This window comes from Sorex fumeus, unplaced genomic scaffold (genome assembly GCF_029834395.1).
Source record: "Sorex fumeus unplaced genomic scaffold, SorFum_2.1 ptg000191l, whole genome shotgun sequence".
NCBI classification, from domain to species: domain Eukaryota; kingdom Metazoa; phylum Chordata; class Mammalia; order Eulipotyphla; family Soricidae; genus Sorex; species Sorex fumeus.
Window position 1 is genome coordinate 2,972,470 of NW_026606248.1, and position 14,406 is coordinate 2,986,875.

The 14,406-nt window shown below is 45.6% G+C and overlaps 1 protein-coding gene across 5 annotated transcripts in view; it reads right to left on the minus strand.

Moving 5' to 3' along the window:
* The window catches only part of MITF (melanocyte inducing transcription factor), a 251,667-nt gene extending 238,197 nt beyond the window's left edge, over nucleotides 1–13,470 (minus strand). For all 5 annotated transcript variants that reach the window (XM_056108012.1, XM_056108010.1, XM_056108015.1 and 2 more), the window contains exon 1: nucleotides 13,237–13,470. In XM_056108012.1, coding sequence (XP_055963987.1) covers nucleotides 13,237–13,340 — 104 coding nt within the window. In that variant the 5' untranslated portion in view covers nucleotides 13,341–13,470. The remainder of the gene's footprint in view (nucleotides 1–13,236) is intronic.
* Between the last annotated feature and the right edge of the window lie 936 nt (nucleotides 13,471–14,406).

The window sequence follows — 14,406 nt, forward strand, 5'->3', positions numbered from 1 at the left end:
AGTAGGCCAGCAGAGTGGCACATACTATCACAGACTCCAAAAACAAACCAATTAATTGTCCTTGCTATTCTGCCACTTGCCACAAAGCCTTACATTTCAGTAACTCTGTGGCCATGACCAAGGAAGGGCCATCAAAGCTCATTCATTTCTGAATCAACAAAGACTGGAAGCTTCCATATGTAATCAGGATCATGAAAATTGCATTCCAAGAGTCCATCATTTAGCATTTACACATCAAGCATTTGCCTAGATAAAAACATTACTAGTGCTTAAATACTTTAAACACCAGCAGACACAGAAGCGTGCTGAAATGATGCAAGGTGTGCTTCCAAAAAGTCTATATACTGATCACCCAACACATCACCAGTAGCCAATCCCTTGCAACTGACTTTCCAAGCACACTCCCTTGCAGCAAACAGGCCAACTTCAATTTGAAATGTCACCAGAAACCATGGCAGCTGCTTGTTATTTCAGAGACCATTTTACATAAACTACTGTAAGTTCTTCCTTTAAAAATAAAGAGAATTTTTAAGATACATACTTGGTGTCATCAGCTTCCCTTGAAAGTAAATGACCCAAAAGTGGTGAATAATGTATGTATTTGAATGTATGATTGTAGTTACCCTTGGACAAAAGCATCATAAATCAGTTGCAAAGGGTTCTATTGGCTGAGGTGCCAATGTTCTAAAATTAAGTGTGCAGTTATGCAGGCTCAGTTATACAACAGAGCAAAGCTGACCCTGAAATAATACCTTTCTATTTTTGCTGAAAACTTTAAAGGCTAAAAGAATAAAGCGGGGACAAAAGCCTGGTCTTTCTGGTGGAGAAAGGATTGGTACGACTTGACCACTGACACTCTGTGAATCTATTCTCAATATTATAGTACTATCTCCACCTGTTTGAGACACCCAAGCAAGATGAACAATGTGGTCACACTTCATTGAGGTTTTCTGGTAGATTTTATTAGGATGGTGCTAGGTTCTTAGCAAAAAGGAAAATCGTCTTTAGAACATTTAAGTGCTTTTACTTTCACCAAGGTGCAAAAGTATAAAATGCGTATTTTGAAAATTGTGCCTCTTAGGGATGATTATTATTTTACCCTAAAGTTACTGTAGTAAATTGGATTTTCCTGTCTGTAATTTCAGAATCAGTGGATACAACATCCACCATCAGGTTTGGAGGATCTTCTCTGCCTAATCTTCTTTCTCCCAAAGCAAGTTAAGTTGTCCAGAAAGAAAACTTGTTCTGCAACATACAAAATATGTATGTTCCCACCAGTGGGGAGGAACGCACATCCCCACAAGATCACATGAGAAGACAGATAAATGCATGTAAATGATTCAGCAAAATGATCCCACTTCGGGGGGCTGCGGGGGTGTCCGTGTGTGGAGAGCGAAAGCCACAGATGCCTTCTTGAAATTGCTCAATATCCCACAATTTTCTTATAGAAAGACAGGCATCAGCCAGTGCCCTCCATAGGCTTGTAACTCACTGCATTTAGATTTAAAAGATTTGCTCCCACACAACGCAAGAGTTTTCCTTTTGAATACAACTACTCTATGGGCACTTGAATCAAAGAACACAGCCACTGAAACTCAAATGCTTTGAAGATTTTTTCGCCAAGTGGGTGAATTAAAAACACGCCATTGCCTGTGGATGTCTACGATGATGAAAGCTTGAGGGGTGAGTGGGAGGAGAGGCTTCTTCTTTTTCATTTCTGTACCAACACTGACATTTTCAGCGGAGACAGGAAGCATGAGCTAAGACTGGGAGTCAGGAGTTGTACATGGGCTGTTCGTGATGCACGTGCTTACTTGGCTAAATCAATCTCAGGCTTTACATTCTAATCCTAAATTAGTTGAGCATCTCCTATATACCACAAAGTAATTCAAAGCCCAGGCAAAAGATACATAGGTAGGTTAAGGTTAAACAGAGCAAAATCATGGTGAGACCTGAATGATCTTGAGACAACAATAATGAGAAGAACAAGGAGACAACTCCAGAAAGATGATCCTGAAGAAAAGAAAGGATAATAAAAATGACAAGACTCCTCCACTTTTAATCATGAGTTTGGTTTACATAGAGACAAACATAAATCTCTGACTCACTCAACACCAGGAAAATATGCAGACCAAGTGAAAAACACTTCTAGGAAAAGAACAGCATCTGTATTTCTTTATCCGCTCTTCATGTATTACCTTAAAGTCATCTTTGCCAAGCTTAACATTAGTAACTGTTTCTCATGCATTCAATTTTTTTCCTCACAGCATCCTTGCAAGGTAGCTACTGCCCCATTTGACAGAGGGAAATGAGGGGTTCAGAGAGGTGATTAACTGGTTCAAAGGGGCATAAATAGTGAGTAATTGTGCAAAGATTTGCACCCTCACGTCAGTTTCAGATACTGCCTCAAAATCACTTTCCACAAGAAGCTATCCCTAAGGATCCAATCCAATAGAGTTTCCTTTTTGCCCTGTCACAGTCTAGTTTGTTTTCACTTCACCAAAACTTACCTTGTTTGTTAGTCTAGTTCATTATTAACTGTGTCCTCACCCCCATGAGAAACACCTTGCTAGCAGGAACCCTGCCTTTCTGGTTCTACAGTTGATTCCCTATGGTCAGCAGAGTCTGACACACTGCAGCACTTAATAAATAACTGTTGTGAGGAGGGAAAGGAGGAAGAGAAGGAAAACAGGGCAAAAAAAGCACATAAACCATGGTTCTTCTGAGCCCAAAGTTATACTGTCTCAGTTTAGAGTACTGGAGGGGTGATGTAGAAGCATCCTGAGAACAATCTAGTGCACCTGACTGAGGCCCATGTACTGCTCTCTGGGTGCTAGTCCTACCACTGCTCCAGGGCTCCTCCCTTTCACCTTGTGCTGGTATAATTTCCTGTCCAGGTTCTTCAAAAACTAGAAATTGAGCTTCCATATGACCCCACAATACCATTTCTGGGTATATATTCCGATAATGCAAAAAAGCACAGTAGAGATGAAATCTGTATCTATATGTTTATTGCAGCACTGTTCACAATTGCCAAAATCTAGAAACTACCCAAGTGCCCTAGAACAGATGACTGGTTAAAGAAACTGGTTAGGGCTGGAGCAATAGCACAGCGGGTAGGGCGTGGCCAACCCAGGTTCAATTCCCAGCATCCCATATGGTCCCCCGAGCACCGCCAGGAGTGATTCCTGAGTGCATAAGCCAGGAGTAACCCCTTGAGCATCGCTGGGTGTGACCCAAAAAAGCAAAAAAAAAAAAAAACTGGTTAAAGAAACATCTACACAATGGAATACTATGCAGCTGTCAGGAGAGATGAAGTCAGGAACTTTGCTTATAAATGGATAGACAGGGATAGTATCATGCTAAGTGAAATGAGTCAGAAAGAGAGGGACAGACACAGAAGGACTGCACTCATTTGTGGAGTATAAAACAACATAATATGAGGCTGACACCTAAGGATAGTAACGGGACAGATAGACTGCTCCATAGATGGAAGCCTGCCTCAGGAGCAAAGGGGAGAAGGCAGCTGGAATAGAGAAGGGACCGCTAAGAAAAAGATGGCTGGAGGAATTGGTCGGGATGGGAGATGTGTGCAGAAAATGGATAAAGGACCAAACATGATAACCTCTCAGTGTCTGTATTGCAAACCATGATGCTCAAAAGTAGAGAGAGATTATGGGGAATCATGTCTGCCATGGGGACAGGGGAGTGTGGGAAAGGGGGGATATAATGGGGAGATTGGTGGTGGGAAATGTGCACTGGTGGAGGGATGGATGTTTGATCATTGTGTGATTGTAACCCAAACATGAAAGCTTGTAACTTTCTCACGGTGATCCAATAAAATTTTTAAAAAGTAAAAAAAAAAAGTCCTGCCCAGGTAGAAAGGCAGCCAATGAGCTGCTATCTTATGCCCAGAGCACAAGAAGTCACAGAAGTGTTGGTCATTGCAGAAGTTCATTGCTGTGAATCTTGGAACAAAGGTTCCCATGAACACCCCAAAAAACATATCTTCCTTCAAGGCAAGCGTGACAGACTACTGGAGGAAGCAAAGAAATAAAGAAGCCAGTTTTAAAAACAACCTGGGTAGACTAGAAGTGACAAAGGAACGTGGAGGGGTTGAGTAGCCAAGATGGGGGGCAGGGGAAGATATCCCTTTTGGGTCCTTGGATAATGATAAGGTGAAAAAACTGTGTACACCAAGGCTTTGAATGTCAACACCACTGCAAACACATTCCCTTTAACAATAGTAACTTTTAAGCAAAGACCGAAAGCACCCTAGGGCCAGAGAAAGAGTACAGGGGTTGAGGAACTTGTCTTGCATGTGATCAACCCTAGCACCATCCCTAGCACCACATACATTTCCCCAAGCACTGCCAGGAGTGAGCCCTGAACACAGAGTCAAGAGCAGGTCTGAGCACTGCCAGGCATGACCCAAATCGTGATATATATATATATATATATATATATATATATATATATATATATATATAGCACTGAGGCTGGAGCAATGATAGCACAGTGGTAGGGCATTTGCCTTACAAGCAGCCAACATGGCCGACCCAAGTTCGATTCCTCCACCCCTCCTGGAGAGCCCGGCAAGCTACCAAGAGTATCTCGCCCACATGGCAGAGTCTGGAAAGCTGTCCATGATGTATTCAATATGCCAAACACAATAACAACAAGTCTCATGATGGAGACATTACTGGGCCCGCTCGAGCAAATCGATGAACAATGGGAGGACAATGATATATATATATATATATATATATATATATATATATATATATATATGCTGAGAGCAGTGCGACCTGCAGGCAGGTCTAGTATGGCTGTTGAAATTCCCACATACCTTCTGTTTCCATGAATTTCAGGAGAATGACCAGGCATCTCTGCCTGCACACAAGGTGTGTGGGAACTTCAACAACCATCCTAGACCTGCCTGCAGGTCATGATGCTCTCAACCCTCATTTGCCCCAGTGAGGATGAGACTTGGCCTAGAGTATACAATATTCATTTAGCTCAGTAAAGCATTCCCGGAAACTTCACAATACCAAATGCCTTGTGAGGGCACCTCTGACACACCTTCTTGATTATTTCCTCCAAATAATACATATCTAGAATTGAGTCAAACATATTTTTTTCATTTACTTCAATTAGACTATCCTTTTAAAGGAAACGCCAAGCAAAGTACATTTATGCTCAAAACACACACAAAACAACAAATGAAATTCTAGCTTACTGTCCTTGAAAAGTGACCAAAAAAATAAATATAGTCCAGGATTTTTCCCCCTATTATTTATCAAAATACTGCCAGTTCTGAAACAAAGCAGTTGGAGGGAGAAATTTAGTAACTTTGATTTGTCCCAAGATACATTTTTTTACACTGAGGTCCTATTCCTGACAGTAAGCACATGTGACCTGTTCTAAAAAAAGGATATTTTCCACTTCTTGCACAACTGGAGCAGATATAAACATCAGCCTGTGCAAACTGCATTGCAGAACTCAAAGGGAATTAAAAACATACACACACACACATACACTTAAATAAATTCTATAAATAGCGGCACTCAGGAAAAGGAAATCTCCAATAGCACACTAAACCAACACTTGAATCCCACTTTAATCAAGTTTTCCACCTAATCACACCACAAACCTTATTTGAATAATATAGTGTGAACATCTGCCAAGTTAAGGTGCCACATTCTTGTCTGTGTTGCTTCAGATGCATGATTCTATGCCTGTTATTGTGATGAGGAAGGCCGTTATTAATGGAAAGGATGAGAGGATTGATATTTGTTACTGAAATGCGCTAGGCACTCTGCAAAGCCCTTTCACATCTTTTATCCCAGTTCTGAGCCAACCACTTGCAGAGGACAGCTCCAGTAAAGAACTGAGACACTAGGTGGTTGGTGTCCCAAGCGGACAGAGCGGTGGCACTGGGTGCAAGCACAGCTCCCTCCCAACAAGTCCACGTGCACTTGGTCCCCTGCCACCAGCTCAGGCCCCCAACAGACCATGAGGAAGATGGAGGCGTCTGACTTAAAGTGTTATAAGGCAACCAAGAGTTGATTTTAGGAGTATGCCTTCCAAGGGGACTACTGCTCTATGCAATGTTGTACAGAAATATGTCTGAGTGTAGCCTGACCTTCAAGGCCCACTCCAACACTCCTATTCACTCACAAAAAATGTCCCCTCTGCCCCTCATTAAATTCCCCTGACTGACACCCATCTCCTAACAGTGATCACACTCTGACCTGCATGGGTGACTGGACCCGCAAGGTCTTATCCTCACCTCTGGGGGGTGAAAAGTGGGCAGCATCTTGCATCTTTGATTGTCCCACAGTCATGCCCAGTGCTATTCACCTAACACCATAGACTATGGGACAATCACATACTTCTTAGGCTTGTAGACAGCTTAAAGGACTAGTGTGTATAGACCACATGTGGGAAGCAGGGATTTGATCCCCACCACTGCATGGTCACCAAAGCCCCTCCAGGTACAACCCCTAAGTACCAAGCAGGAAGGAGCCCCTAAGCACTACCCAATGTGACCAGAATTTTAAAAAAAATTAAAAATTTTTAAAAGTCCATACAATTCTTAGAGCCATGTGTCAACTCAATGATGGGATATGCCCTAAGAAATTTATCTTACGTGAATTCAACACTGTGTAAACATCACGGAGCATAGTTTCACAAACTTAGATGGTAGAGGATACTTCACTCCTAGACTCTACACAGGAATAGCCTTTTGTTTTGTTTTGTTTTGTTTATTTTGGGCCACTGGCAGTACTTAGGGGCTACTCCTGGCTCTGTGCTCAGGGATATAGGATGCCAAGGACTGAACCTGGGCCGGTCACATGCAATTTAAATGTCCTACCAAAAGTACTATATCCCCAAAGGAGCAACCTTCTTATATTTGACCATCACTACCCCAGACATCAGTATGTGTGCATGCATGACCACAGAGTACATACATGACCCGGAGAAGGCCTGTTTAAATACAGGCCCTGATACTTGCTATGCCTCGGTTTCTTTGTCTTTAAAATAAAACACACAGATAGATAGATACATAGATAGAAATAGGTATCCCAAGGTTAAAGTAAAATCTAAGTAAGTACACACACACACACACACACACACACACACACAATCTACAAAATTCCTAGCATGTAGTTAAGTACTATGTAGTGAAATCTGTTTTTTAAGTTATAGTTAATTATTATTGTTTTTATTATTATCATGACTGCAGGTTTTGCAAAAACTAAGTTAAATCATAAGTTGAAAACATATGGAACGGGGGTTGGTCCACAATACATGATCAATAAATGTTACTGGTATTAATCTGCACACATTAGTAGCACTGTAGCACTGTCCTATCGTTGTTCATTGATTTGCTCAAATGGACATCAGTAACGTCTCACAACAAATTGTGAGACTTGTTGTTACTGTTTTTGGCATATCGAATACATCATGGGGAGCTTGTCAGGCTCTGCCGTGCAGGCGAAATACTCTCAGAGTGCTGCACGGCAAGCACTCATTAGTGCTCAACAGATATGTGTTGGATATGAATTATGCATGTCACAAGTACTTTTCTGTAATTCAATATAAGAAATTGTTATTTTTTTTTAAATCCTAAGTCAAAAATTATCTGAACAGAGAGAAAGAAGAAAAGTGACTTCCACAGAAATAGGCGGGGGGGGGGGGGGGGGCAGGGGGGAGGAAACTAGGGGCATTAGCGGTTAAGAAATGTACACTGGTGGAGGGCCCAGTTAGAGCACTGTATGACTTGAAACCTGATCATAAACAGCTTTGCGACTGTGTATCTCATGGTGATTCACATGGTGTGTGTATACACACACATACACACACACACACACACACACATATACATAAAAAATTTTCTGGACCCTGAACAACTCATTAGGAGGAAAGCAAAAAGGAAATTTCCTAAAACTGGGATAATTTTATTGTAGAAGAACATTGCCACAACATTTGAGAAGAAAGCCAGAGTTAGCAAACACCTTCCAGAATGTCAAAAGTAAGCAGTAAAAAAATTCCAATAAGAACATCTGCTAACATTTACTGTGCACTTACTATGCACCAGACATTGTACTGATGTTTTTCTGTCAAAGTCAGGGCTGATGTCATTAACATAATAACTAAGGAGCGGACTTCCATTTGTCAGGTGAGGAATGGGAAGTCAGAGGTCACCCTGCCTGCTCAAAAGTCACCATATTAATTAGGAATAAAAAGGGAAGGTGGAACAACTGCCTCCATGTCCGCAGTCCTCCAGAGAGTGGCCAAGCCAGAAAAACCAAGATAACTTTCATAAACAACAATAAAAAGAGGCACTTATGTGTTGCCAAGTTTGGATGAGTATCTTAAAAAGAAAGAAAACTTTTTTATTTTGTTTTGTTTGGGGGCCACATCTGGTTGAACCCAGGTTGGCCACATGCAAGCGTCCAAACAGATATACTATCTTTCTAGCTTTAAAAAGACGTTTTCACTATGAAGACAGGAGGGGGAAATCTCCAAATAAACCCAAGAAATGGCAGTGGTCTTAAACAAAATACATGTGCACGAATGTATCTGACCCAATGGCCTCTGTCTTCTCATTTCATCACAAACCTGCAAAAACTAAGAGCAGCTTTTGGGAACCACTGATACATCCTGCCTTGCTATTATGAACCTAATTCTTCTATTCCCGTTTCTAACTTGCAAGAAGTTAAATAACAGTTGTCTAAAGCATTACTGAAAATCTATGAAGAGAAGAAGCTGGAATTAGATTCAGCCAATACTGAAGTTCAAGAGAAGGGCATTAGTAAAAACAAACCCACATAATCTGGCACTAAATAAACCATACCAAAGGATTAGGAACCTGAGCAATGCCACTGTGCTTTAAAACGTTTGATTTATCTCAGGCCCCAAAGGCCTCCAGACAATTCCTCCACTCTTGGGAACTCATTCGCCAGTTGCACATTTGTTTCCCTGCTATGGCTTTGTCCTGGGAATCTTGATTTACCCTTAGCATAGCACTTTTACTCAACACTCACCATTCAGAGCTCATCCTCAAGAATAAAAAGAAAGGTTTCAAGGATTGTACAGAGGCCAGGGAGCTTGTCTTGCACGCAGTCAACCCGAGTTAAATCCCCACTAGCCCTGAGCTCAGCCAGGCATGAACCTTGGCAAGGAGCAAGCCCTAAGCATGGCCAGGTGTGCCATCCCCTCTGCCTCCAAAACAGAAAGGTTCCAAAAAGCATATTGGGGGCACCAAACTGCAAAAAGTCCTTCATTGTCATTTTTTCTTAGAACATGTCTTCCTATATCGTAGCTTTGCCCAACAGTTATAACCAAAACGAAGTTCATAAAACCCCAGTTCATCGACCCCCACAAAGAAAACCAAATGCCTGGTTACTTAACCTGGGAAAGGATAAGTAACTAGCAAAGGAAGTAACATATCAAACAAGTCCTAATCATGCCAGGCACTATTCTGAAATAGAGGACATTTGGAAGGGTCTGGGGACATTCTGGGCTGTCACCGCTGGAAGGACGCTTCAGGTAGGTCAAGCTAGGGCTACTACTGAATATTCTACAATGCCCAGGACTGCCCCGACAACAATCATCCAGCTCAAAATTTCAGTAGTACTTATAGTTGAGAAACTATTCTAGGACTCCGAGGACACAAAAGTAAAACAAGGGAGAGACAGAAAGTCCTGTTCACTAGGACGTTCTAGTCTAGAGTGAGAGAAAAGTGAAACATGTATAATATATGGGCTGGAGTGATAGCACAGCGGGTAGGGCGTTTGCCTTGCACCCAACCAAGCCGGCTGACCCGAGTTTGATTCCTCCACCTTTGATTCCTCCGCTCCCCTTGGAGACCTCGGCACGCTACTGAAAGTGTCTCGCCCACACGGGAAAGCTTGGTAAGCTCCCCGTGACGGATTCGATATGCCAAACACAGTAAAAACAAGTCTCACAATGCTACTGGTCCCGCTCAAGCAAATTGATGAGCAATGCGAGGACAGTGACAGTGACATATAATATATATAACATTTTGGAAAATTATGCAGTAGACTATCGTGGGGGGAAATAGAATAGGGCAGAGAAGATGAGGCTGGAGTGAAAGCAACTGTAAACTGTGCAGTGGGGGTAGACTTACTTCCAGAGAAGGGACGTGTTAAGGAAGGCGTGGAGCTGGGGGGGCAAGCACCTCACTCCGCCACTAAGCACAGAAGCATAGCAAGCTGCAAGTACAAGGGACAGAGGCCCTGACATGGGTGAGTCTAGAGTGTTACTCAACAGTGAAGCAAAGGCCCGGCAGCAGCAGAAGGAACTAAGAGAGATTAACTGAGGATTGGCAGGGAACCTGATCATAGACAAGGCAGCCTTGCACCATCTTAAGGATCTTGAGTTTTACTATCGAAACTAGGAGCCATTAAGGGATCGCCTTTGAAAACAGCAATGATATGACACATTTTAACAACAGATTTCTCAATCTTGGTGCCATTAACAATTTGGGACCAGCTTGCTCTTCTCTTCAGTCAGGAGGTTGTCCTGGACATGGCAGAATACTGAGAAGCGTCATTGGCCTTTACTATAAGCCAGGAACCATCTTCTTCCAGTACGACAACCAAAAATGTCTTTAGCCAGTGACAAACAACTCCTGGAGACTCACCACCACCGCTCATTACCACCCACTCCAGCACCACCAACAACCAATGGTAGAGAACCACTTTTAATAGGAACACTGTGGCTACTGGATTGAAAATCCACTAAAAGCAGGAGACCCTCAAGAAACTACTGCCTGGGGCTGGAGTGAAGGCATAGCGGGTAGGACATTTGCCTTGCATGCGGTGGACCAGGGTTCAATTCCCAGCATCCCATATGGTCCGCTGAGCACCACCAGGAGTAACTCCTGAGTGCCGAGCCAGGAGTAACCCCTGTGCATCGCCGGGTGTGACCCAAAAAGAAAAAGAAAGAAAGAAAGAAAGAAAGAAAGAAAGAAAGAAAGAAAGAAACTACTGCCATTACCCAGATGAGTGCTGGTGAGGGTTTGGATATATTTTTGACTCCAAGATATGATTCTGAGAAAACAACTGATAGATAAAATTGTTATAATCTGAAATAATCTTAAAACCTAACCATTTCAACTTGTTCTGACCAAGACTTACAAAAAGTGAGGTGCCCTGGCAAAAACTTAAGACAAAAAGCGACAAGGAGGCCTTGAACAATGTGTAGTCCTCTTAAAGTCACACAACAGATGTCGATGACAATGCGGTAGACAACTGTGGAAAACAGTATAGGAGAATTGTGCCAACCCCATATATTTATTCACAGATTTTATTTAACTGGTTTATTTCAAAAGCATGTGTCTTTTCCACAGACAAGTTTTACGACAACTTTTTTAATTTAGCCTTCCTCTACATACCGGTTCTGTCCCGCACCTGTTTCTAGCTTCAACGTGTGAAGCCATTTCTTCCCACATACCCACATTTTTCCTTTCACGTGCTAGCGAGCTCTGGAGGATGCTCACCCTTGCAAGTAAAATTTTGCCGACTCTGAAAAAGAACAGGCCCAAACCCTTCAACATGAGTTTCATGGCATTCACTTGGGTTTTTCCAGATGGTATTTTCTTCACTCTCTCAAACTCATTTAAAGTTATGTATCAGCTACCATCAAAAAATGTTCCAAACAGTCCAGTTAATTCATTTCTTTCACGACCACACAATCTCTCTCTCTCTCTCTCTCTCTCTCTCTCTCTCTCTCTCTCTCTCTCTCTCTCTGTCCATGCAAGCATTTGCTTATAGAGGCAAAAGCAGAGACTGCTTGCTAAAACACTAGTCCCTTCAGCCAAATGCAGATAAAGCCCCAATGAGCAGAACCAACAATACCCTTTACACAATATTACTCAAACCTCCAACCCCAACACACACAATCTATGCTCACACACAAAACAGCCATTATGATGAGAAATCACCAACTCAAGGCTGGTTTTATGAGTCCAATTGCAATGAACGTTTCCTTCCAAACTCTACTTTAAGCATCTGCAAAGAGGCTGCTTCGGCCGCCCTCTTGGAGGCTGTGCTGTCCCGGATTCTTCCCCCAACTTTGAGTCAGAATTCCGACACGGCCTGAAGGAACAACCCTGGTTTTATCTGCCACCAGAGCAAGTTCCACGCCCAGGCATCCCAGAGGCAGAGATCCCACCACCGCCCGCCCTCTTTTCACCTCCCAACTCTCTACTCCCGCTCCTCCTGCATTGGTCAGGCCCGTGCACCCAGGCAGGAAGGTTGAGCCAGTGCAGACGTGCTGCGCCGGTTCCCAGGTACCCTCTATCTTATCTCAGAGCTGAGTGTGTGTGGGGGGAGTGACCCAGGCTCCGCCCCATCCCGCCCTTTAGTAAACAATGGAAAGGTCCAGGATGGCCCCCGGGTGGAGTACAGGGAGACCGGCCACCCCTTCGACAGATCAGAAGGGGAACTGAAGGCAGTACAGGAGGCGGGCGCTCGGCCCACGGGTGTCCCCACGCCTGTCCTAAAAGGAAAAGGAGTTCTGGAAACGCCCGGCGATTTAGAGACGCGTGGCTGTCCAGCGCGGGCCCGGGTTTGAATGGGACTCGAGCGGCCCGAGAAGTCACGCCCCCCGCGCCGCCCCTCCCGGCCCCGCAGTGCCCGGAGCCGCCGTGGGGAAGGTGAAGGGGCGGGATGCGGGGAAGCCTCACCTGCGGGCGGGCAGGGGCGGGTCTGCCCGGAGGGGCTGGACCCTGCCGGCGGGCACCGACCGGCTAATTGCTGCCCTCGAACCTCGCGTGCCGGCGACTCCGGGCGCTCCCGGTCCAAGTCCCCGGCCCGTTAGGATCTTCCGAAACGGGCTGCACGACCAACTCTCTGGCCCGGCCCGGCCCGGAGCGCCTCCTCCCCCACCTCGCGCCGGGTCGCTCCCCAGCCCCCACCCGGGCTCAGCAGCTGGTACCGAGCCCCGGGTCCCCCCCGCCTGGGCGCGCCTCCCGGGGGCCTGCTGCGCCCCCAAAGTGCTCCCCAGCGTTTGTCCTCCCCGGGCGCTCGGGCCAGGCGCGCGCGCACCCCAGCCGCGGGGGTCAGTTTCGCCCGCCGCCCGGGGCAAGGGCACGGGGTCCTTGTCCCCCGAGCCCTCGCGACAGCCCTCCCCGCCCCAGGGGAGGGGGCGCGGGGCCCCTCGGGGCGCCCGCCGCGCCCCCCGCCAGCTGTCATCACTCACCTGCTCTTCAGGGGCTGACTTTTGAGTTCGTAATAGGTTTTGGGCTCTTCGTGAAACTCCTCCCCGACTTCGAAATCCGGCACGATGCCCGACTCCGACTGCATGGCTCCCGCGCCCCGTGCTCCCACGGCTCGGAAGTGCGAACAGGGCCCGCGGTCGGGTCCGGGTCCCCCGCAGTCGTGCGCCCCCGCCGAGTGGCCAAGCTCAGCCCGCCGGTCCGCGCGCGGCAGCCGGCCCCGGCGCGGGGAGTTTACACTCGCCCCCGAGCGGGAGGGGCCCGCGGCCCAGCGCAGCCTGGGAGCTGTAGTTCGCCCGGGGCGCGAGGCGCGCGGTCCGCCCGTGGAGCGGCTCTCGGAGGAACTACAGCTCCCAGAAGGCCACGCGGGAGCAGCAGCAACGTGGTGGACCCAGCTAGTGCTACTCCTGTTTGCATTCATTGTCAATGTCAGCAGCTCCCCGCCCGCTCTCTCCCCGCTCGCTTCAAGGGTACAGACTCGGCTCTTTAATATGAATAAGAACGGGCTCCGTCCTGCTCGCTTACTCTCACCCCTCCTCCCGACTCGGACCTTTGCGAAGGCATGCCACGTCCTTTGGAAGCAAAATAACAGCGATGGGGCTTGACATTAGAAAGTTTGAGCCTTCAAAAGCCTGCCTTAATTTAAAAAAAAAAAAAAAAATCCTTCCTCGCCGTCTGCCTACTTCCCGGCGGGGCTACACATATCAACTTGTTCCCGAATTGGAACGAAATATAGGCACTTTTCCTTCGCTTTGTAATTAGAACAGTACTGTAGAAAGTGTTCTTGGGCATTCGTTTTCTCTAACCCAAGTTTGGACTTTTATAACACCATTCATCTCGATGAGTGGTCCTTTTCCAATTAGGCACTTCACTCTAAAGCAGCACTTAAAAGGTTCGGTTAATTTTAAAAGGAACAGAGTTACAAAACAACGTGGTTACTGCCTGCTTTTAATTCCTCCGCTGGCTGAAATTCAAACAAGACAGTCATAACATTTCATCAGCCAAGTTGTTGGAGGATATAATTGATATAAGTGTCAACCCCCTACCCGCCTCAGGAGCTTTAGGCTAGACGGTGGCTCCTTTAAACTTTAGGTTCTTCCCTCTAAATAATTCCAGTAAGGTACTTCCCTTCCCTTCTGCCTGGAGGTATGGAG